The sequence below is a fragment of the Lolium rigidum genome, chromosome 3 (genome assembly GCF_022539505.1).
Source record: "Lolium rigidum isolate FL_2022 chromosome 3, APGP_CSIRO_Lrig_0.1, whole genome shotgun sequence".
Classification (NCBI taxonomy): domain Eukaryota; kingdom Viridiplantae; phylum Streptophyta; class Magnoliopsida; order Poales; family Poaceae; genus Lolium; species Lolium rigidum.
In genome coordinates, this window is record NC_061510.1 from 377,956,032 (window position 1) to 377,977,105 (window position 21,074).

The following is a 21,074-nucleotide window of genomic DNA, read 5'->3' on the forward strand; positions in this document are numbered from 1 at the left end:
TGCAACAATACCTCAAAGAGTTACTTGCTTGTGCAATTTTCATTCCTGATGTTCCTAGAACCAGGTAGCATCCAAATGGGCTGCATCATTGCCACGAAGGACACGATCCTACTACACACGCACCCGAAAAAAACATCATTTCTTAGCTGAAAGTTGGATTTTGTTTAGGTGGGAGATCATCAAAGTTTACCTGGTGCTCCAGCATGGGAGAGGCGCTTAAGAAAATGCGGAGGGCGCGACAACTGTTCTTGACCAGTAAAGACCACTTTCACAGTCTGCGAAGCAAGCAGGCATCTTTTCGCCCTGGAACGGTCATGTGGCGGTGCTGATGCTATTACCGAACCGAACATAAAATAGGCCAGACCATGTGCGGCTACTTCGCTCACTCGTCTCTCTCAGTCGCTCCCTCACTCGCCACCTTCGTCTCGCTCGCCTTCGCTCCCAGCCATCGATCCATCTGTATCCTTGTCCTCTTGCAATCACTCCACGGCTCCACCGTCTCGCCGATTCTATATAAACGCCGGCGCCATCCACCTCGCACTCCCATTCACTAGTGACACACCAAGTTCTAGCTTCTCTCTCACGATGCGGTGCCATGGCTGGAGATCTGTGGCGGCGATCTTTGCCGTGGCCATTGTCTTAGCGGCGGCTGCAGCCGCGCGGGATGACGGCCGGGAGACGTACGTCGTCCACATGTCGCACTCCGCCAAGCCGACCAGCTTCGCGGCGCACGGCGACTGGTACGCGTCGTCGCTGCAGTCCGTCTCCGGCGGCGCCGCCTCCGTGATCTACACCTACGACACGCTCCTCCACGGCTACTCGGCGCGTCTGACGCGCGCGGAGGTCAGGGCCCTGGAGGCGCAGCCCGGCGTGCTGCTCGTCAACCCGGAGACGCGGTACGAGCTGCACACCACCCGGACCCCGGAGTTCCTCGGGCTGGAGAGGGCGGACGCGATGTTCCCGGAGTCGGGCACCGCCAGCGACGTCGTCGTCGGCGTGCTGGACACCGGCGTGTGGCCGGAGCGGGCCAGCTACGACGACGCGGGGCTCGGCCCGGTCCCGGCGGGCTGGAAGGGCAAGTGCGAGACGGGCAGCGACTTCAACGCCTCCGCGTGCAACCGCAAGCTCATCGGCGCGCGGTTCTTCCTGGCGGGGTACGAGGCGTCCAAGGGCCCCGTGGACCCGTCCAAGGAGTCGCGCTCCCCGAGGGACAACGACGGGCACGGCACGCACACCTCCAGCACGGCGGCGGGCTCGACCGTGCACGGCGCCGACCTGCTCGGGTACGCGCCCGGGACGGCCAGGGGCATGGCGCCGCGCGCGCGCGTGGCCACCTACAAGGTGTGCTGGGTCGGCGGCTGCTTCAGCTCCGACATCCTCAAGGGCATGGAGGTCGCCGTCGCCGACGGCGTCGACGTGCTCTCGCTCTCCCTCGGCGGCGGCACCTCCGACTACTACCGCGACAGCATCGCGATCGGCGCCTACAGCGCCATGGAGAAGGGGATCTTCGTGTCCTGCTCGGCGGGCAACGCCGGGCCGGGCGCGGCGTCGCTCACCAACGGCGCGCCGTGGATCACCACCGTGGGCGCCGGCACGCTCGACCGCGACTTCCCCGCGTACGTCACCCTCGGCAACGGCAACAAGTACACCGGCGTCTCCCTGTACAGCGGCAAGCAGCTGCCCACCACGCCCGTCCCGTTCATCTACGCGGGGAACGCGTCCAACAGCAGCATGGGCGCGCTGTGCATGACCGGCAGCCTCATCCCGGCCAAGGTCGCCGGCAAGATCGTCCTCTGCGACCGTGGCACCAATGCCAGGGTCCAGAAGGGGTTCGTCGTCAGAGACGCCGGCGGCGCCGGCATGGTGCTCGCCAACACCGCCGCCAACGGCGAAGAGCTCGTCGCTGACGCGCACATTCTCCCCGGCGCCGGCGTCGGGGAGAAGGCCGGCAACGCCATGAGAACCTACGCCACGTCGAACCCGAACCCGACGGCCAACCTAGTGTTCGCCGGCACCAAGGTCGGGATCCAGCCGTCGCCCGTGGTGGCCGCATTCTCCTCGAGGGGGCCCAACACGGTGACCCCCGGCATCCTGAAGCCGGACCTGATCGCCCCGGGCGTGAACATCCTCGCCGCGTGGTCGGGATCCGTCGGCCCGTCGGGGATCGCCGACGACACCCGGCGCACAAGCTTCAACATCATCTCCGGCACGTCCATGTCGTGCCCGCACGTGAGCGGGCTGGCGGCGCTGCTCCGGTCGGCGCACCAGGACTGGAGCCCGGCCGTCATCCGCTCCGCGCTGATGACCACGGCGTACGCGGCGTACCCCAGCGGCGGCGGGCTCCTGGACGTGGCCACCAGCCGCCCGGCCACGCCGCTGGACGTCGGAGCCGGCCACGTCGACCCCAGCAAGGCGCTCGACCCGGGCCTGGTGTACGACCTCACCGCCGCAGACTACCTGGACTTCCTCTGCGCCATCGACTACGAGCCGTCCCAGATCGCCGCGCTCACCAAGCACTCGACGGACCGGTGCAGCGACAAGAAAACGTACTCGGTGGCCGCGCTCAACTACCCGTCGTTCTCCGTGACGCTCCCGGCGGCCGGCGGCAAGGAGAAGCACACCCGCACGGTGACCAACGTCGGGCCGCCCGGCACGTACAAGGTGACGGCCAGCGCCGCGGCGGGCAGCACACCGATCAGCGTGTCGGTCGAGCCGTCGACGCTGACATTCTCCAAGGCCGGCGAGAAGAAGAGCTACACGGTGAGCTTCGCCGCGGCCGGGCTGCCGTCGGGAACCAACGGGTTCGGGCGGCTCGTCTGGTCCAGCGACCACCACGTCGTGGCCAGCCCGATCGTGGCGACGTGGACCTGACCGTCCGTCCGTCCGGCGGGGTATAGCAAATTACCCCGTCGGAGTAGTAGCGATTGTGTTTGGGTGGAAAAACGCGGGGGGCAGTAAGCAATGGTGCCCGCCATTGTTTCGATTGGAAACAATAGATGGCAAGGATAAACAGTTGTGTGTAATCTGTCGATTCGCGTGGTGATTTACTCGAGTTGTGGGGATGAATTGCGCATAGATCTGTGAATTAGCATGGTGAGAAGGTGAGTGAATGATGCATTGGTGGTGTACTCCCAAACAGAGACAGATTAAAGGATAATGGACCAGCAAATGGTGCCACTAGCACAAAATCAATGACTCTGATGATAATGTATCCGCGATTTGGCCATGATCTGTTACGCACCATGTGCTCCTTGGAACTGAATCCATTCTTTCAACGATACTCCTTGGAGTAACTGACAAATTATACGCCTCGGGTTGTCGAATTTGACTATGATAATATTCCCATTTTGCCGACCGTGGTCAGGCTTAGTTGGACTGTAGCAGTGGATACACGAGCATTTTGGCCGGCACGACGCTCTGAATAATTTACCAATATCAAACCACCAGCGGAACAAGTTGATACCAATTGCCATTACTGCAGTAGTACTACCTTAAATTCCACCGTAGGATCGCAGCAATTGAGCGACCGAATTGATGGGGAAAATCCATTGCATTCTCTTCGCTGGACGTACGGTCCCAGCATTTAGCACGCACAACCTGCAGCATCCTCAGACAGCAGCGGCAGCAGTAGTACCGACCGCTGCCACAGTGCCGCTGCACGTGAGGCCCTTTTCGCTCCTCGCATCGCATCAAATGGCAACGGCGTGATGGTATCAGAGTTTTTTCAGTGCTTGTTCTTGTCTGTGGCCCACACACGCGTCCGTGCGATGGCTAGATATTGTTCCGAGATTGTTTTTCTTGTCCGAAACGCGTGAGCCCTTCTTGAGCAGAGTAATGGTCTCCGGCCACGCGAAATCCATGAAATAAAGGATCGGATGGGTGGATCGCTCACACACATCACGATCTAAACTGAAGGACTGGAACGAATCTAGCTTGATGCAACTCAACTGCACATCTTTGTTTCTAAATGGAAAATAAAAGTCTATTTCGAACCCTAAATTTGTAGAGGTTCAGCGAAATAAAATCCTAAACTTCAAAAATTCCTATCGTTTGTACCCTGAATTTTTACAGCCTACCTAAAGAGGATTGGCATGGAATGCCAGGAATCATGTTTAATTACCGGTCAATACCTCCTGATCCGCCTCAATTCCACTCCAACCGAACAGCCCTGGAGTTGTTTGGTGCACCGGGAAAGCAACAATTATAGCCGGCACTAGCAAGTGGTGGCCAACATGTCAGCTCCATCTCCTACCCTTAATCCTTCTCCGTACACGACGTTTCCGTCCTCGTTACAGTCACGAAGCAAACCTCCCGGTCCAGGTTGTCGTTCCTTGGAGCTCTAACTCGCCAACCTCCTCATACTAGTCCAAGGATTCGAGCCGGCAAGGATGGGATCGACCAAATCGTCCGGGTCTTCTTCACCTCTGGCTGACCGCCGCCAATGCGAATTCCGTCAGCCCTCGTGCCTCCGCGACGCAGTTCACCATCCGCGCGTGACCCCCATGAGCAGATCCGCCTGCCGCGCAACTACTTGCTCTCCCTAGCGTCGTGCTGCTAGGGCGGCTCCCGCACTCTAACGTCCATGTGGATGATGCGCAGACGAACGACGCGCCCGCAAGGCTTTCGGACATGGGACGTCGCGGGAGCTTCAGTCCTCGCATAACTCGCACGCATGGGCACGGTTAACTTGGGGAGAGATGGGAGGTTGAAGATGGTTGTGTCATGTGGGTCAGCTTTATCAGCGAGAGCACGCAATTATTTAGTACGGAATTTATTTTATTTACATGCATAGAAAATTTCAGGGCTTAATTTAGATCGAGATTGACAAGTTTAGGGTACAAACGAGAAGGATTTGGAGTTCAGGTTTTATTTCACCAAACATCTACGAATTAGAGGTTTAAAATAGACTTTTTCCTTTGTGGATTTGGAGTACTCCCTCCGTCTTTAAATAAGTGGACATCTAGCCTCTAAATTTTGTCCACAAAAGAGTGTACTCCTATCTTCCCAATGCAATTTAATTGCTTCTCTCTCATTGCACGGAAATTAAACCCAATAATATTGAGCACATATTGTTCTTACTTTTTACATGCAATTAGCTTATTGGAGTGAAAGAATTAAAAAGAAGAGATGCATGTTCCCAATGTACTTTTCACTTCACCTTATAGTTTATCTTGAAAATCCCGCAGGTACACTTATTTGTGGACGGAGGAGTACATTTGTAGTCGTAGTCGTAGACTCGTAGTGGTGCTCTTCACGTCTGCCTGATTTTGTTGTGCGCCTGGTGCCGTGGTCTGACTGACTAGCACTAGCACTAGCCACTGACTAGCACTAGCACTAGCCGTTGGAGCGAGATCCTCCTCCCGACGCCCTGCTGCCTCGTGAAGCGTGAGAGGTGCGGCATGGATTTTGGTACTTGGACACGGGCATGTCCTGCTGTGCTGCACGAGGTGCTGCTGACCCACCAAAACGGTCTCGTCCCATATCACGGCGCGGAATCAATGCACTGGCCGCTGTCCCGGCTCACCGCACCACGTGTAGGGTCCTCCCCGTTCGTACGTGTCCCCGTCGTCCACGGCCGCGCCATTATCTTACGTGTCTACTCCCTCCATGTACATGCGAGATTCTTAAGGTAAATTAGTAATGGAGAGAAAATTGCATTGGGAAGATGCAACCAACATCTCTCTCCTCTTTAATTATTTCACCTCCAATAGACTATGTGCATGTATAAAATTAAGATAATATGTAAATATTATTGGGTTTAATTTCCGTACAATGAGAGAGAAACACCTTTTGCTAATTTAAATTACATTGAAAACATAGAAGTACACTCTTCCATGGATAAAGTTTAAGGCTAGATGTCCACTTATTTGAGGACGGAGGGAGTAGAGTCATATGAACTCCATCGACGGGTATGCTCAGCCTGCTCAGCAACATCGCTGGTTAACACTCAAGTTTTTTTCAAAATGAAGATGTGCCCCAGCCTCTGCATAAAAAAGATGTATACGACTGCTTTATTACCTTATTCAAGTTTAGATTTAACCTTATTACAATTTAAGTCTCATGTCTAGTTGATATGAAAATCAACAAACGCAAGAAAAATAAAGCAAATGACAAAGCAGCATCACAAAGTGATCCTATGATCAAGCCGCCACCCACACCGGCTGAAGAAATCTCGTGCTACCATCTCCAGTCGGTTGCACCCATACTCCATGACATCCCGCTCCTCCTCAGACTAGAGATAAAACTACATACGGATCAAGTGATTAACACTCAAGTAGAAAGTAGATTAGATATAAACTACACTGAGTGAAGTTACATACTAAAAATATATAGACTAGATACATTGATGCAAAGTAAAATGTATGAATTAAAAACATGCTTAAACGTCTTACATATCTAAACGAAGGGAGTAGAACACTCGCAAATGTTGCTAGACTTGTTTGGGGCTGTGTTGGAGTTACTTTCTAGATCTCGGTCATGTCTAGAGGATTTTTAGGAAAATATTTTTTTAGGAAAATATTTTAAACTCGAGGAAGCACAATTTTACATTGGGCCTGTTTGTTGGTGCACTTGGACAATTAGGAACAAAGTACCGTCTGATGGTTACGTGACGAGGTAGCCTTCGCCCTTCGGTGAAAGTGTTTACTACTCCAGCCGCCAGTATATGCTCTTTCATTATGTACTTGCCAGGTCTACACACGGAAGTCGATGGTGAGCAGTTCAAGAACGAATTAAGCGCCTTAAGTGATTACGATGACGGTGAATTTTCTCACGAGAACATGGGGGATCTACTCTAGATTGCTGGTCCGTGATCATGTAGATTCTAGCGACCGATGATGCTCAAGATTTGGTTTTTGGTGGCTACAGTTTAAGCTCTTTTGTTTAGGAGTTGTGGGTCTATGGTTGGATGTTTTCTGAGGTTGTGTACTTGTAGATATTCCGGAGTCTAGCTTAGTGCGAGCAGGTTTTTATCCTGCAGCGGGTGTTTGGATGTCGAAACAATCGCAGCAGGTTTATGTCTTGTGGAAGGGTGTCTTCTCTTGATGTCGCCTTCATTTGATTTTCTGAAGCTCGTAGTGAATTTTGCAAAAAGAAATTTGACAAAGGCAGCGTGACTGATTTCACTGCGATTAGAAAGGAGAAAGTACAGGAGGAAGAAGATCTTCCTGGGTACAACAAAACTGAAAAAGGAAAGAAAGAAACCTAGGAGAAATAACGGGATAAAAGCTACACGAGCTTTGCAAACTGCCGCAAAACCTTCACATTCGCTCAATCTAGTTCACGTGGTATGTCTAGCAGGGCGCCCGCCTCCCCCCTGCCAGTGTCGGCCCAAGCCCTAGCCTCCACCAAGATGGATTGGAACAATGTTGTAGTCGGCGTCTGAATATTCTGTTGTTCCTTTTGTTCCATACGCTCAACGCTAACGCCAACAAGGAGTAGTGGTCGCCTAGGCAGAGAGCGCCACGACCGCCACCACCTATAGGTCGGGAGAAGCACCGTCAGGGCGAATGGCCTCTGAGCGTTCTGCACCATGGTCGTTGTCGATGGCGCATGTGTCGCCGCACCAATGCCGATCGGCCCAGGACAATGGTCGTGGGCACCGCCGATGCATACTACATGGCCACGTGCGGCACCACCACCAAGACAGAGACCAGCTCCTTGATCCTAAACCACCGACATCGTAGGTCTGATGGGATCCCGCTCCACCTGGCCCGACCTCCACTAAGTACGAGCTTCACCCCAACCTCCCCTGCTCCACCGCACGACGTGCCACCGTTTCATCTCTCCCACACCCGACGATCGGAAATTTCCCCATCGGCCTGGCTCATCGCTAGTTGAGGCCTTATCTCACGAGGACCCATACTAGTTCTTGACTGCCACGCTCGCTCGACACTAGATAACTCATAAGAGTGGGCCCAAATTGACTAAATGGCAACAACAAATCAATGTTATGTTATGGTTTATTGTCAAAAAAAAATCATTGTTATGATTTTGTGCAAAATCTTCCCAACAGTTGGTGTTGCCTGCCATTTCCTCAAGCTCAGGCCATTTGGAGCTCGGGCGCGCACACCGACACCTGGGCCCCAGCCGCCAGTCTCCAGACGAGTCTCTTCTGGCTTCTGGGTTCTGGCCACCTGCAGTTCCAGTTCCAGATCTGCACCTTCTCTTCTCTTCTTCCGGAGGCCGCCAAGTACCTCGCACACCCCAAACCCCTTTCTCCTCCTCCTCCGCCTCGCCGCGGTTCCCAGATCACTCCAGAAGCGATGGGGAAGAAGGTGAAGGCCGTGCCGGAGTGGCTCAACAGCCCCATCTGGTCGACCCCGCCGCCGGCCCCGGCCCCCGCGGACCCCTTCGGCGCCGACTTCGCGCGGCCAGTGGCGCCGCCCCCCGACCCGCCGCCGCCCTCCGTCCCGCCGCCGCCCACGTACGAGCAGGCGGTGGGCTCCTACGCCGGCCGCGAGAGGGAAGAGGAGGGCGCTGGCGCCGCTCTCCGGGCGCACCTGCTCGCCGACTTCAAGTCCGCGGTGCGTGTAGTGAGCCTCTGTTTCGGGGCCGACCTCCCGCGTGGTTTGATCCGCGTTTGACCTGATCGTTCCGCCTTTTTGTGCGTGTGCAGCTGTCGAAGAAGACGGTGAACATGGGGGAGCTGCGGCGGCTCGCGTGCCTTGGCGTGCCCGACGGCGGCGGCGACGTGCGGCCTCCCGTGTGGAAGGTCCCCACTCGTCTTCTCTGCTGCTGCTTGCCGCTTCATTTTATTTCAGTTTATGTTTGGAGCTGTTTTTTTTGTAGCGATTTTGGAGGTTTATGAGCCAAGTTCCAAATGCGTAGAGTTAGAAATGGAAGAACTATTGCAAGGTTACACAATAAAGTTTGTTACCATAGAAGAACTTAGAAATGAGGATAAGAACCATGCAATTGTTAGTGTGTATGGTTAGCCAGAAAACTATCAGTACATGAAATCTGGGGTTGCCTTGATTTAGTCAATAAAAAGGCTGAGGGCATGGAAATGCAGGTAGATGGTGTGGCACACTATTGTTCAACTGTGCCTTGAAGCTTATTACATAATAAAGTTTGTTACCATAGAAGAATTTAGAGATGAGGATAAGAACCATGCTATTGTTAGTGTGCATGATTGTCCAGAAAACTACAGTACTACATGAAATCTTGGTTTGCCCTGCTTTACAGTCTGCAGTCTTAAGAAAAAGGCTGGGGGCATGGAAATGCAGGTAGATAGAGTGGCACACTATTGTTTAACCGTGCCTTGAAGTTTATTAACGTCCTGAAACTATTAGACAACTTTCATGCTGCAGTTGGAAATCCACCACGGATGTGCACCGACCCCTTTGTGATGCGCATACGCCATAGCATTCATAACCGACCCTAATTTCTCATGGTGTATCAATATGATTTCCTGGATCTTTTGCAAAGTTACCGTTTTATGGTTCACCGGTTATTTATTAAGTATATAATGTACGGCCTGCTGCTAGACTTCTAATAAATCTGTTATCCAGCTTCCTTTTTGTACAAGAAACTTATCTGATTATCTTTATAGCGTGCAGCTTCTCTTGGGATATTTGCCAACTGAACGATCTTTATGGCCTTATGAATTGGAAAAGAAGCGGAGCCAGTACAGTGCATATAAAGATGAGTTTCTTCTAAATCCTGTAAGTTCAGATTGCCTGCCTCAAGTTATCAGTTTTGAAGATGTATTTACCCTAGGATATCTCTGGTACCAGCTATCATGATCTCTACCAAGGTAGGAACAACTTGGCTTAGGTGGTGATTACAAACATTACTTTCTTTTTGAGTGATTAAGACATTAGACATGCAATATTTTGCGTAGCTCTCTGCCTACAAGTACACATCCACAAACCAACCCAACAGTGGAAAATCTGTTAATGATGGCTACTGCATCTTTAATTTACATATAGTTTCAGTTTCGGGAAAACTGATATGTCCACCAACTCCTATAACTCTTTCCAGCCTTAGAACCATCTTTTATAGTTCCCTTAAGAGTTTCTATTTTGAATATGATCCAAAACAGTGTAATAGTGAGTAATTTCCCTTTTTAAGCACTTTAATTTGTTATGTATGAAAGTGCTGATTGTGTGTTTCTGCATGCAGTCAGAAAAACTACGTAGAATAGAGGAATCAAAGCTGTCAAGAAAGAAAGAGTTAAATGTTGAGAGAAATGGCTTGCTCCCGAGGTTGGAAGTTACTAATGAAGAGCACCCTTTGAGCTCGGGTAAATCTAGCTTGTGGAACCAGTACTTTCAGGTACTACTACATCTTATCATTGGCTTGTTCTGTTATACTTATCATCTTATGCTATGCAGACGAAAACTAGAGTTAATATTGCTTGGTTTGGAAAACCAGTGGTAACCTGAGATTTTGTTTAGGTCAGGGATCCCGCTGATTTAGCTGAAATATCACCAGTATGTTACTTGGTGTTTGCATTTGTGAGCTTATCTTTTCTCATAAAGAGTCATTAGCTGGTGTGTCAAATTTCAGTAGAAGTGATTGTCATGTTCAAGGTCCACTTATTGGAACTTGAAAGTAACCTAAGACCAATAGGGAATTTTGGTGATTCCCTGCCATGACCGTGGGATGTAATATGCTGCTAGCAGCTCATATGGTTTGTGTGTGATCCATGTGCTTTAGTCCCTAGATATTTGATAAGACACAGACACTGACACATCCTCATTTTCACCCAACTTGATCCTATTGTTATTTTCACGCTGATGGTAATTTCAGTCAGTTTAGGGCTTGGATTAAACTCCCATGCTGCATGTGTTCTCTAGCAACGTGGAGTTGCATGTTAGACACGTAGATGTTTTTGTTTTTTGTGCTCTTGCAAAAAATTAAATTTCTTGCATGATGAGAGAAGGTGTTGTCGTTATCGAGATAACACTAGAGTAGGGGGTGTTAAATACTTAGCGAGTACGACACAATGTTAGTGGGTGCGTAAGGGGCCTTATCCTAATGTTTCTGTACACCGACAAAGTTAACTCGTCAATGTTTTAAATAGGTTCAGTCGCCCTCCTATGTTTGGAGAAGCGATGTGAGAAGTGCCCGACTAGTGGGGCATCTCGGAGCCTTAGTAGGTCCCTATCCTGAAACTGAGCTCCAAGCTTTACAGGTCCCTTAGGGGTCTCCCCTTGAATTAACTCAAGTGAGAGTGAATAGTGACAGGGAATGCATGTAAATGCCCATGGAAGGCTTATATGGGCTAGGGGTCATTGACACATTTGGCCATGGCTAACCCTTGGGGCAGAGAGAAAGTAATGGCAAGAGAGGTGAATCAGGGATAAGGATGGAGGGTGGTGCATGGTCCATGGTGGACTAGCACCCTCATCCCTCCACCATTGCATGCTTCTTTCTTCATAGGCATTCCTCTTGACTTCGTTTTCTTATGTCTCCTCTCCAGTTGACTTGTTGACAATGACTAGTTGCGTGAACTTTCGTTGACTCGCAGCAGGCTTTTGACAATCCTCTATGTAGATGCAACAGAGGACTAGGCAGGACCCCATGTGGGGAATACTGTTTTCCCAAATAGATCCTTCTGACGCATGTGTCCAGTGATGTAAACTGCTCATACTCCCCTCGAGGTTGTCTAGTTGCTTGTACATTTGAAATCCAGTGAACAGTTCATGGCTGACCTAAATGTGACTTTTACAGAATATGGTTATTGTCTCATAATTGAATAATTCTTCTGATGAATATACATGTTTTCCAGGAATCAGAGATCCTTGAGCAGATAGATCGAGATGTAAAGCGAACACATCCAGATATATCATTTTTTTCTGTCAAGTCTAATCAGGTTTACTCACACTCAGCTTATAAAATGTCCTTATTGTTATCTTTACTCTGAACTGAGTTGATGGCGGATCATTCACCCCCCAGAGATTATCTCTTAAGTTGCCAAAAAATTAGTTACTGCAATTATCATTTTATCCGACATTTTATGCTGTAGAAGATGTATCACGATATTTTGATTAGTTGATTCAGTTGATGTATGTTTTGAGATATCCTTCTTATTTGCCCAAAATTGGAACTAAGATAGCGCAAGCGTTTAAACAACTCCTGCATAACAGCACTAGCATTTAACTTCCATAGCAATGTACGAGTATTTAGCTAGTCTGATGTACAAATTTAAGTTTATCGCTTCAACCTTCCATTTATACTCCTTTCAGGAATCACTAAGGCGTATTCTCATTATATATTCAAGATTAAATCCTAGTGTAAGATATGTGCAAGGGATGAATGAAGTTTTGGCACCTCTATTTTATGTATTGAGCAATGACCCTGACGCAAATAACTCGGTAAGGTTCTTCTTCCACACCCAGCCTAAAGCTGTAAAACTACGTCCTCTGTGTCTTTGGCTTGTAAAGCAGAACATATTTTTCAACCAGAGTGAAGCAGCCTAAAGCTGTAAAGCTACGTCCTCTGTGTCTTTGGCTTGTAAAGCAGAACATATTTTTCAACCAGAGTGAAGACATGGTATAGACTTAAGTTAGCAATGTGTATACTATGGTGCTCCATAATTGTTCACATTCGATCAATGGTTTCACTTTCACATAGTGTTCATTAACTGAATTACCCCATTACTGGAAATGCAGGCTTCAGCGGAAGCAGACACTTTCTTTTGCTTCGTTGAATTGATTAGTGGTTTTAAAAACAACTACTGTAAGCATCTTGACAACAGCAGGGTGGGTATTCGGTCTACACTTTCAAAGTTGTCTCAGCTCTTAAAGAAACATGATGAAGAGCTTTGGCGTCATATGGAGGTCATTACAAAGGTATGTCATATTCGATATTTGATTATGTTGACAAGTAATACAACACTGCTGTCTTGAGTGGCTGGAAAAATCTAGTGTACCATGCTGATGAAGTGCACCTGTAAGACTGTAACTGCACTAGGGTAACTTCTGTCATGTTAGTCATCTTCCGTTGTTTACATCAGGAGCTGAATCTGGATGTGTTAATACATGTGACAAAGTTTATTTTGTGTTGTAGAATAGTTATAAATGAGGCTGACATGCAGCACTGAAAATGAGCGATTATGTAGCTGCATGCCATTGCTATTTGGCAACTGACAGGTCCTTCCTTATATCTTGTGGATCGGGGAGACATAGTTAGTAATCTACTAATCATATTATCGTAGTCATTACTGGTAGCAAGAATATAAACGTCAACAGATAAGCCCACCTTAGGTACCATTAATGATTTGTTGAATCATACTGGTTAGAGTAGCCATTAATTGATCCAGATAACTTATTTTAGATAACATACTTTGTATAGCTAGCTTATAGAAGATTAAGAATTGTTTCTCTTTTATGAAGTCATAAACATGCTAATTCTAAAACTGAAGGAAAACAAAGAGATGACTGCAACCGAGATTGTTATGTAATTTGGAAAATAAATGAATACACATATGTCTTCTCCATTGAAACGGGGACACCATTCCCAACAAAGCTATTCATAGTTTTAATCCAGTAATTGGTTGAAATATGAAGAAATTTAAAACTATACCCTACTGTTTAAACAAACAATTAAGAAACCAATAGAAGATGAGGATAGTGTTATGCTGGAAGAGAAGCTAATAATCATAAGCTGCACTGGCCTCCATATATGGACATCTTATGGTGCCCACATAGATGGATATGTGCACAGCACACCGAAGTCTTGAAGCATGATATCTACCTTCCCTGTCTCTTCCAAATATGAACTTGGAGTTAATATTACTACCTCTGTCCATAAAAGGATGTCACAAGTTTATCTAAATTTAGATGTATCTAGACACTCTCTAGTGCATAGATACATCCGAATTTAGATAAATCTTCGGCATTTTTTTATGGACCGAGGGAGTACTTTTCTCTGGTATGTCACCTACCTTCGTTCTTGATGTAGTTTGATATTGACAGTTGAATCTTGAAAATACAGGTGTACCCACAATATTATGCGTTTAGATGGATCACATTACTGTTGACAATGGAGTTCAGCTTCAATGTGTGTATTCACATCTGGGATGCTATCTTGGGCGACCCAGAAGGTCCTCCAGTATGTATCTCGTGACTAAACCTCCAAACAAAAATTGTGATCTTACCTAATGCCTCACATGTTCTTGTACAGGACACGTTGCTGAGGATATGCTGTGCTATGCTCATCCTTGTCCGGAAGCGCCTCCTGGTTGGAGATTTCACGGCCAATATCCAGCTGCTGCAACACTACCCACAAACTAACATAGATCACCTCCTCCATATCGCTAACAGATTGAGAGGAACTGTAGCCAGCTAGCGATTTGATCTTTTTCCTACATGTATGTACCTTGATCTTGTCTGGTTGGTGTTCACTAGGCCACATCAGGAAGCACAAACGCAGCTACTGAACATATCAATTTTCCAAGATGTGTTCTTGTGCCGTGTTTTGTTCTCATTTAGAGGTTAGCTCTCCGTACTTGGAAGGTGGTGTTATATTATTGATTTTAGAGAGGATGAGTTAGGACACGAGCAGAAAACTATAGTTGTTATGTTGCTGAGGAAACTGATCATCACTCATGAGATCATCTCTCATGAGCTCAACTTTCAAGCACTTTCAGTTCTCCAAAATTCTCTGTCAAAAAAGCTATATCAGCGAACAATGTTATCCGAGTCCAGCAGAGGTGTGTAGGATGTTCTTGATTGAATGCATGAATAACTTCGAGATGTTAAAGGCAAGTATGATATGTTCGGGATGAAAATACATGAGTTATCTGAAGGGCTTTATATTCAGTTGAATCAAGTAGTGGATGGGCTATAATTATTGATTTGAAGAAGACACCTCTTTCTTGTAGTATCAGGAAGTGGTTAAAGATTTTGTCCAATGAATCATCCAACTCGCAAATTAAACAAACACGCTTGGTGTTTGCTGCTGCAGTTCTTGTTCAGCTAAACTTGCGCTCATTATGCTAGTTTGAGGTCTTTGAGTTGTTCAGCTTTGTGATTGTATCTCTAACTGGTATCTCCAGTTTGTGGTTTGTCATGTATTCCTGGCGGGTATTCAAAGCTAGACTTCTTCTTTTGAGCAACATTACCGTAGGGGCTCCTACGGTGTAAATTTTATATTAAAGATAAAGCGAAACTGTACAAGCCGATGGTCCAGCTAGACTTATTTCAAGCCTTCCGTCTATTTTTTTTTTATAAAATAAACACCATACCTTAAAATTTCAATCTCTCACCGCTGACGATACCCATTCCATGATTGTGACTCATAGGAAGATGTGAGAAACCTCTCTAGGCTATGCAAGCGGAGGTCAGCTGACAGTGCTTGTCGGATATTGTAAGGTAGCAGCCGACGCTAACATTCAGGGGATTGATAAGAGATCATACACGCGATGTGGGAGCGTAGTGAAGTACGGGCATGGGAAGGCCCGACAAACCGCATTTACACTGTTGTATGGCAATTGGGAGAAGCATATGACGGCCTATCCAAGTTGCTGGGAGGCGATGGTGGCAAGAAATTTGGGAATGTACCATGCGGTGGAGCCACACCCTTTGGCGACCTGAATTGTTTGAAGATACTCTCGGCCATGCAATGGCTTATGATGCCAACAGACAGTTGTTTCCTCTCGCTTTTGCAGCCAGTTGTTTCCTCTCGCTTTTGCTTTGGTTCAAGCAGAGAATAACATAACAACTGGCAATGGTTAATGCATCAACGGTGGACAAGAAGGAAGGAAAACCAAAGTGCATACTGCATGCCAAGTTGTTTATGCACAATCTAAGTCCACCTCTGAGCTATAGTTGTGAGAACGGATAGCCAAACCATATGCTGCAATTATTGCCAAAAAAAGGAACGAGGTTGTAACAATGTATTTATGTGTCCATTCATCATTAGTTCATTACAGAAAGATAAACTCTGAAGTGCAAAACAACATGGTCTTAGGGATCTAATTACAAACCAAACTGATTGTTGACTATTGTTTCTTTAACCAAAGCATCTTGCTGATATAGCCAGGCACATTTTAAACCTAATGTAGAGTAGCAGGCACAACTATTTATCCTTTTCTCTCTCTCTAGGAATACATAAATGGAGTTATGATAAAAAATAGTGTGTTCCTTTTCTTTTTAGATGTAGGATGCTCCTTGATTAACCACAAAAGAGTGATGAGAGAAGACAATTCCAGTTTTAGTATAGGTTAACTCCAAACCTGCAGGAGGCAATAAAAGTTTGTGTGTACCCAAGTAAGCCATATATACTTTAAGAAGTTAACTATATCAAGGTATATGCCCTAATTACTGTTCTATACTGAATTTGTGAATAAGAAGCATGCAAAGATTATGAACAAGAAATATGCACTATTAATAGACTTAGATCATAGGGAAATTCACCAATGAAAAACATTGTATGCTCATCTTACATGATTATGTGATAGCTGGAGGATAGCTCATCTATACTCATCTATACTGAATTAGGTCTGTGATAATAGCCTAATCTGATGAAAGAAACATTTCATATAAAAGACTTCAAAATTATATGATAGCTGGAGGATATAAAATGGACATATATAACTTGAGTAAGTTGTGAACAAACTAATTCCCGAAGAACGCAGCTACAATCAAGGTCTACATGAACAGAAAAATGAAAAGAACACCAAAACATAAAATTTATTTGAGGATAAAATCAAAGGGGATCCCACTGGTAAAAGAGAGGCTAGTCCTCAAGCAGGAAGATTTACCACAGATATTAATAGTGTGTTCACAACAAGTGAAGAAAGTACCATGAGAATTAGGTTTGTTTAACTAAAACCGATAATTGTTAATATGCAGTTTCAAATATCTTGATAAGATCAGAAATTTAGTCAAAAGTGGAATTGGATATTTATCCCACGCTTCCACTAAAGCACAACCATGAAATGATATCCCAGCAATAGACAGTCACATGGGTTCCAAATAAAACTAGCTAGCTAGCATTATTCATCAAAACAGAAGCAACTGTCCATGGTATTCACTGAAGTCATAGATTAATAACATTACTTGTAGGATTTTCATCGAGCATACCATGCACATTTCACACCTTTGTCATCATGCTCAGCCCATACGGCATGGTTGGTTCTGCCACCACACTTGGCCAACACCACACTGTTACTGCCACTGCACCTGAGTTTCTTTGAGCATCTTGCTCTGCCACTTCTTTTCCAAATGAAGCATGGCAGGCTTACTCTAACGCCCAAGTTGAACGTTGATAAACTGTCAACATTGCAAAAGAAATTTTTCATTAAAGAACACCTTCATCATGTAACCGCTCATTCACATCATTCCAAGATAAACTCTGGTGCTTTTTGGTGACCTCTAAGGTAAACATCATAGCTTAGTTTATTCTAATATGCACGACAAAATAAACATCATGTCCCGATACTTAAGCAATCTAAATTCATATGATTTCACATAATGAGAATATTAGCGGAATTTTTTAAAATAGCATGTACTCCCTCCATTCTGAAATAGTCTACATTCTAGGTCTAAAATTTGTTCTGAATTAGTCTACATGTTAGCTTTGTAATCAACAACACATAAAATGAAGCAATCCTCCTCTCTCTTTTGGATGTCATTAAAATTAGTGTAGCTTGGGTTGTTCCCATATCAAACTAGTACTATTAAATGACCTGCTAATTGGTCTTAGAATTTGCAGAATGCAGATTAAAAGAGAACGGATGGAGTATTGCGGAGTGCTAGCAGTGACCTTTTTACCAGCATGAATGCATCAAAGCTCAAATAAATGTGTGTGAGAGATACTACTCCCTCCGTTCCTTTCTATAGTGGCCATAGATTTTTGGCATTTGTTTCACAATATAAGGCTGTAGCTTGGCTTTTTTCAATTACCCCCTCCACCGGTCAACTCCCACACGACATGCATGAAAAAAAAAATCCATACAAAATAGGAAACAATTAATTGAGATTCCTAATGCATGGCCCCAAGGATTGCTTAGATTTAGGAAGCAATATTTTTCTTTCCTTAATTAAACCTGGCTGCACATATATGGAGAGTCAACCAGACAGATTAGTGGGATTTGTTACGTTAAGTTAGGAAGTTATCGATTTCCCTAATTTTAGTCTGATCTCAAATCGTTCAGCCATGGGGTCTTGTGTAAAAAATACACTTGCGCTAATTTCCGTGCCAAAAATCTATAGGCACTGTAGAAAGGAACGGAGGGAGTAGCATTTATCATGTCATCTCGTAGGCATAGATACTTCTCTAGATCTTTCTTTTGATTTGCAGAAATTTCTCTTGCTGGACAAGGTTCATTTGATTCAGAATATATTCAGCTGAACATGTAATCTGGAAGAGAGAACTATCATAAAACAGCAATATAGTGATTGCAGTACTAAATAGCTTACAAAAGGGCATTGCTTGCTCAATGTTACTACTGTCAAAATGGTATATGCAGTCAGTGGGTTACTGTTAGATATCATAGCATTGTGGTGCTTGCTCAACATTAGTACTAAGTGACATGGCCTATTCAGTCAGGAAATTACTGTTAGATAAAAGATGTGGCGTGCAATGTAGCCATATTTTTTGGAGGGATGAGAAGAATTCGGTTGGTGTTGGGAGCGAGGAGGTGGCACTGGATTCAAGAGAGGGGTACCTGTTGGGTGGCTCTATGACCACGATTGTTCTGCTGCCATTGCAGCTGTCACGGGAGGGATTGATGGTAAGTGGTGAGAGTGCGGGAGAGAGGGCACAGGATGTGAACGGACTTTGTTACAAATTCTAGGGAAGCAGAGAAAAATCATGCCAAGGCATTTGGACCCACCTGCCGGTCCTGCGATTCAGGTGTGATCAACAGAAGGAGCATGAGCGGGAGGCGATGTACCACTGGGATGACATCCACAGGCACCAACTCCCCTTCAATAGTAAAAATAAGATGCTAGCCATGGTTTAATTGGGTTGGGCCGCCTGCCATCCCTTTCTTTTTTTTGGAGAACGGCCGCCTGCCATCCTCCAACTGGGAACGTTCACTAGTAAAACCAAATGGATGCTGCATGTTCTGGCGTGACAAATTAAAATGCATCAACACTGAAGCATATCAGAAACAGAAAGAATTGGAAGCAAGACAGAAGGTTGATTAATACGTAATTCACAGTATTTAGCAAAATGAATAGGTGCATACTACTGTATCACTTAGATGATGGACCTTAGCTAGAAATGCATCGAGCCACAATATTTTTTGTATTTTCTTAAAACAAAAAAAGATTCGATGGCAACAAGGTATATCAGAATATATAAGATAGGAGCGAACAGTCGTACCATTGGAATGTAATGAGTGGTCAATCAAACAGAGGTTCCTGAATCAGAATCTTCATTTTGTCAACGAGAAAGTCAAGCACATCCTTCCTTCCTTCCTTTAGAAGCAGCTGTCTTAGCTTGCCAAATGTCGAACCTGGAGGTCTAATGCCCTTCTCTATCATATCTTCAAGTAGAACACAAGCTTGGCTAACCTCACCCTTGTCACACAGCCCATTGATCAGCACCGAAAATGTGTGCATGCTAGGCAGAAACTGCTTCAACCTCATATACTTCCACACCTTCAGTGCCATCTCTACCCTGTCATTGTCACAAAACATCTTTATCATCATGGTATATGTATCAGAGTCTGGTTGGCAACGCTTTATCATACGGCGAAAGACCCTGTATGCTTCGTCATCCTTTCCAAGGCTAATCAGCTTGTTAAGGACGATGTTCCAGGTCCTTGAGTTCGGGGTGATTCCATGGCCTTCCATGTCATCCATGACTCTGAATGCATTCTCAAATTTTTTCACTCTGCAGAATGCAGTGACGAGTGCGTTATAAACCACAACATCTGGTACAATCCCATCCTTCTCCATATCCAAAAATGTTGCAACAGCATCCTCAATCCTGTATTCCACACCATACGTGTGCACTAGCACACTATATATGAAGGTTGTTGGTTGGCAGCCCCTGGTGCTCATGTCCTGCACCACAAGGACGGCTTCTTCAACACGGCCCGTCTTACACAGAGAATCAACCATGATGCCATACGTGACTATGTCAGGTTGGCAACCTGCATCAAGCATCTCACTGTAGACCTCTCGCATCTTTGGGAGATTAGGCGCTCTCCCCCAGCCCTCAAGCAAGATGCTATAGGTCTTGGCATCAGGGCTGAACCGGCCGTTCATCTTGTCAAAGATCTCCTGCGCCTTGCGCACATTCTTAGACTTGCACAGCGCACCAAGCAGGCTGTTGAAAGCGGCGAGGTTGGGTACCACACCGTACTTCTCCATGACATTGAATGTGTAAACAGCTTCATCGACCTTCTGAGCCCGGGCATACTTGCGCATGATGATGCCAAAGGTCTCGACATTGACCACACCCTCCCTGCGCATGATGGCAACAACATCCCACATGAGCTGGTACTGGCGGATCTTGGCGAGGGATGTGACCACCGTGTGGTAGGAGCGGACAGTATGGGCACAGCCCCCACGCTTCTGCTTGCGTGTCCACTCGAAGAACCTGTATGCGAGCATGCCAGCGTTGTCAAGACGCTCGAGGACACGCTCGGCGACATCGGGGGTGACACGGAGGTCGCAGTGATCGAGCTCGATCTCGAGCCCAGAGGCGTGCCGACAGGAGATGATGAGCTTGCAGAGGCGCTTGGCCGGGTCAAAAGCCTCCACGGCGAGGTCGTTTCCTCCAACCCCGCTGCTAAGCATTCTGGTGAACACCTTGCGTGCCTCCGAACAGGTGTGGCTGAATCCGGCCATGCCGCTATCGGCACTTTCACAAGCAGCTGTGGTCCAGCTCCGAGATAATAATCGTACTCCACTAGTCCACTGGCTCACCAAGGTCAGATATCCAAGACCAAGAGGCGAAGTGCACCCCGGCGGCCGGCGGCCGGCGGCGACTGGGCAATCACCGTGCAGGAGTATATCTCGTGAACTGGAATGCTTCGGCCAAGCCCATTTAGGGCAACACGTAAGCTGAAATGCTTCGGCTAATCCAATCGAATGGGCTCACTGGACTATGAGCTCTTATAAAGGCCGAAAAGGGTAAAGCCCGTGTAGCCGTCCTTGCCCAAA

The 21,074-nt window shown here is 46.8% G+C and overlaps 3 protein-coding genes across 4 annotated transcripts; 2 read left to right on the forward strand and 1 right to left on the reverse strand.

Moving 5' to 3' along the window:
* The first annotated feature begins 452 nt into the window (after nucleotides 1–452).
* Nucleotides 453–3,167, forward strand: LOC124700612 (subtilisin-like protease SBT1.7). Its single transcript, XM_047232704.1, has one exon. It carries the CDS (start codon nucleotides 586–588, stop codon nucleotides 2,869–2,871), a length of 2,286 nt encoding a protein of 761 aa, XP_047088660.1. The 5' UTR covers nucleotides 453–585; the 3' UTR covers nucleotides 2,872–3,167.
* Nucleotides 3,168–8,185: 5,018 nt separating this feature from the next.
* On the forward strand, nucleotides 8,186–14,423 carry LOC124704367 (TBC1 domain family member 13-like). Of its 2 annotated transcripts, none has more exons than XM_047236622.1 (9): nucleotides 8,186–8,525; nucleotides 8,618–8,713; nucleotides 9,561–9,665; nucleotides 10,126–10,278; nucleotides 11,738–11,821; nucleotides 12,195–12,323; nucleotides 12,621–12,800; nucleotides 13,945–14,061; nucleotides 14,134–14,423. In XM_047236622.1, the coding sequence occupies exons 1-9, from the start codon at nucleotides 8,265–8,267 to the stop codon at nucleotides 14,296–14,298; spliced, it is 1,290 nt and encodes a 429-aa protein (XP_047092578.1). In that variant the 5' UTR covers nucleotides 8,186–8,264; the 3' UTR covers nucleotides 14,299–14,423. The 2 variants fall into 2 exon arrangements, with proteins under 2 accessions (XP_047092578.1, XP_047092577.1); XM_047236621.1 differs by having other exon boundaries at nucleotides 13,945–14,053.
* Nucleotides 14,424–19,290: 4,867 nt separating this feature from the next.
* LOC124700613 (pentatricopeptide repeat-containing protein At1g77360, mitochondrial) lies at nucleotides 19,291–20,939 on the reverse strand. The gene has a single exon (XM_047232705.1). The coding sequence runs from the start codon at nucleotides 20,757–20,759 to the stop codon at nucleotides 19,305–19,307; it is 1,455 nt and encodes a 484-aa protein (XP_047088661.1). The 5' UTR covers nucleotides 20,760–20,939; the 3' UTR covers nucleotides 19,291–19,304.
* Between the last annotated feature and the right edge of the window lie 135 nt (nucleotides 20,940–21,074).

Coding starts and splice junctions, on each gene's coding strand:
- LOC124704367 (XM_047236622.1), top strand. CDS start 8,265: ATGGGGAAGAAGGTGAAGGCCGTGCCGGAGTGGCTCAACAGCCCCATC. Junction 8,526..8,617: donor TCGCCGACTTCAAGTCCGCG/GTGCGTGTAGTG, acceptor GTGCGTGTGCAG/CTGTCGAAGAAGACGGTGAA. Junction 8,714..9,560: donor TGCGGCCTCCCGTGTGGAAG/GTCCCCACTCGT, acceptor TATAGCGTGCAG/CTTCTCTTGGGATATTTGCC.
- LOC124700613 (XM_047232705.1), bottom strand. CDS start 20,759: ATGGCCGGATTCAGCCACACCTGTTCGGAGGCACGCAAGGTGTTCACC.
- LOC124700612 (XM_047232704.1), top strand. CDS start 586: ATGCGGTGCCATGGCTGGAGATCTGTGGCGGCGATCTTTGCCGTGGCC.